The 1,543-nt window shown below is 56.5% G+C and overlaps 1 protein-coding gene across 1 annotated transcript; it reads right to left on the bottom strand.

Annotated features, from left to right (window-relative positions):
• Positions 1–528: 528 nt before the first annotated feature.
• On the bottom strand, positions 529–1,195 carry LOC117284928 (hereditary hemochromatosis protein homolog). The gene is made up of 2 exons (XM_033760623.1): positions 955–1,195; positions 529–872 (listed from the first exon to the last, which is right to left on the bottom strand). Exons 1-2 carry the CDS (start codon positions 1,193–1,195, stop codon positions 529–531), a joined length of 585 nt encoding a protein of 194 aa, XP_033616514.1.
• Between the last annotated feature and the right edge of the window lie 348 nt (positions 1,196–1,543).

The following is a 1,543-nucleotide window of genomic DNA, read 5'->3' on the forward strand; positions in this document are numbered from 1 at the left end:
TAGGACTCGCTCCTTAGCGTGACAAAGTGGTGCTGATGTTGTCTACCTTTCTGCTTGGATTATTTCAAAGATTTCCGTAAGGAAACCCTTCTCTTCAACTCATCGTGAGCTCCATGGTATCTTAGGTGACCGGCAACATGAATAGTTCATCATTTGCCTACGCCTGTTCCCTCCAACTCCCTGCCTGGCCCTGTTCTGTTTCTACCTTGGCTCCACAGCCTCCTCCAGGGTGTGATTGACTCAGAAGGCAGAAACAAGCTTGTCGAGCCCTGTTCTGTTTCTGGAGGGAGAGGAGAAGAAAGAAGAGAAGTATCTCCTCTCCTCACAGATAGAAAAGCAGACGGTCCCTTCTCAGTCCACAGCGTTCTCACCTGGGCTCTGCTCATACTGTGTTCCTGACCCTCTAGGCACTGGTCAAGGCAACCAATGGAGAGCACAGAGTGACAAGAGGCAGAGGAGAAGCAGCAATGGTGGCCTCATCGGTCTTCCAGGCTGGACTCCCTGGAGACCACAAGGAACGAGCGATGATCACACCCAAGGCCCTTCCTCACCCTGGCTCCCGCTCCCCGAAGCTGAGGGCTCCCCCCGTTCCTCACCAAAGACAGGAGTCGTGGTGTTTTCCCCTTGTTGTCTCAGGAGGCAGGTGAAACTCTGTTCCTCTCCAGGAAGGACACGAGTGGCCATCCAGGTCTGGTAGGTCCCGTCGCCACTGGGCAAGGTGACCCCAGGCCCAAAGGTGCCGAGGTACACAGGGTCCCCATCCCGAAGCCAGGTCAGGGTGGCACCTCGAGAATACAGCTTAAAAGTCCAAAACTTCAGGGTCACACTGCCTCTCGGGTTCTTTCTGTGGGTCACAGTCACCATCGGGGAACCTAGAGAAAGAGGGCAGAGCACAGTGAGGCTGGGGACCCCCCATCCTGGCACCATAAGACACAAGCACAGGGACCAACCGACCCTGGAATCTCCCTGTGCACATCTGCTGCCGGCCGCCCCAGCCTGGACGCACGTCCCCAAAGGTGAGAGGACGGTGCTGGGCTGGGGCACAGCTTCGGAGGCTCCTGACACCCGCGGGTGTCCAGCCTCGTCCATCTGGAAAGCCTGAGAGGACGTGAAGTCTCAGGGCCAGGGGAGCCGTCCTCCAATGGCCGCAGAGGCTCCCGCATAGGGCGAAGCTGCATTTCTTGGCCCTGATCATGGGACAATGGGCAGCGCTGTTCCTGGGACGGGAGCTGGCAGTGACCTGAGTCTGAGGAAGCTCCCAGTTCCGAGAGGAAGCCAGTTCCACGAGTTCCAGGGCGTGAGGAGGGACAGTCCGTAAGGGTGGTCAGCTGGCTGTGGCCCTGTTACTTTGGCCCTGGGTGGAGCTTCCTCCTGGGGTCTGCTGGACAATAGCCAGTCTTCTCATCCTACCTCTGCTTAGCTCCCTCGCTTCCCAGACCCAGATTATTTTTCTTTTTCGGGCAGGGTGTTGCTGGGGATTGAATACCAGCCCTCACACTGAACTATACCCGCTCCTTTTTTCATCTTTTTTTTTTTTTTTTTT

Source organism: Fukomys damarensis, unplaced genomic scaffold (genome assembly GCF_012274545.1).
Source record: "Fukomys damarensis isolate Sample0158 unplaced genomic scaffold, DMR_v1.0_HiC HiC_scaffold_10509, whole genome shotgun sequence".
NCBI lineage: Eukaryota > Metazoa > Chordata > Mammalia > Rodentia > Bathyergidae > Fukomys > Fukomys damarensis.

Coding starts and splice junctions, on each gene's coding strand:
- LOC117284928 (XM_033760623.1), bottom strand. CDS start 1,195: ATGATCAGGGCCAAGAAATGCAGCTTCGCCCTATGCGGGAGCCTCTGC. Junction 873..954: donor GTGCACAGGGAGATTCCAGG/GTCGGTTGGTCC, acceptor CTCTTTCTCTAG/GTTCCCCGATGGTGACTGTG.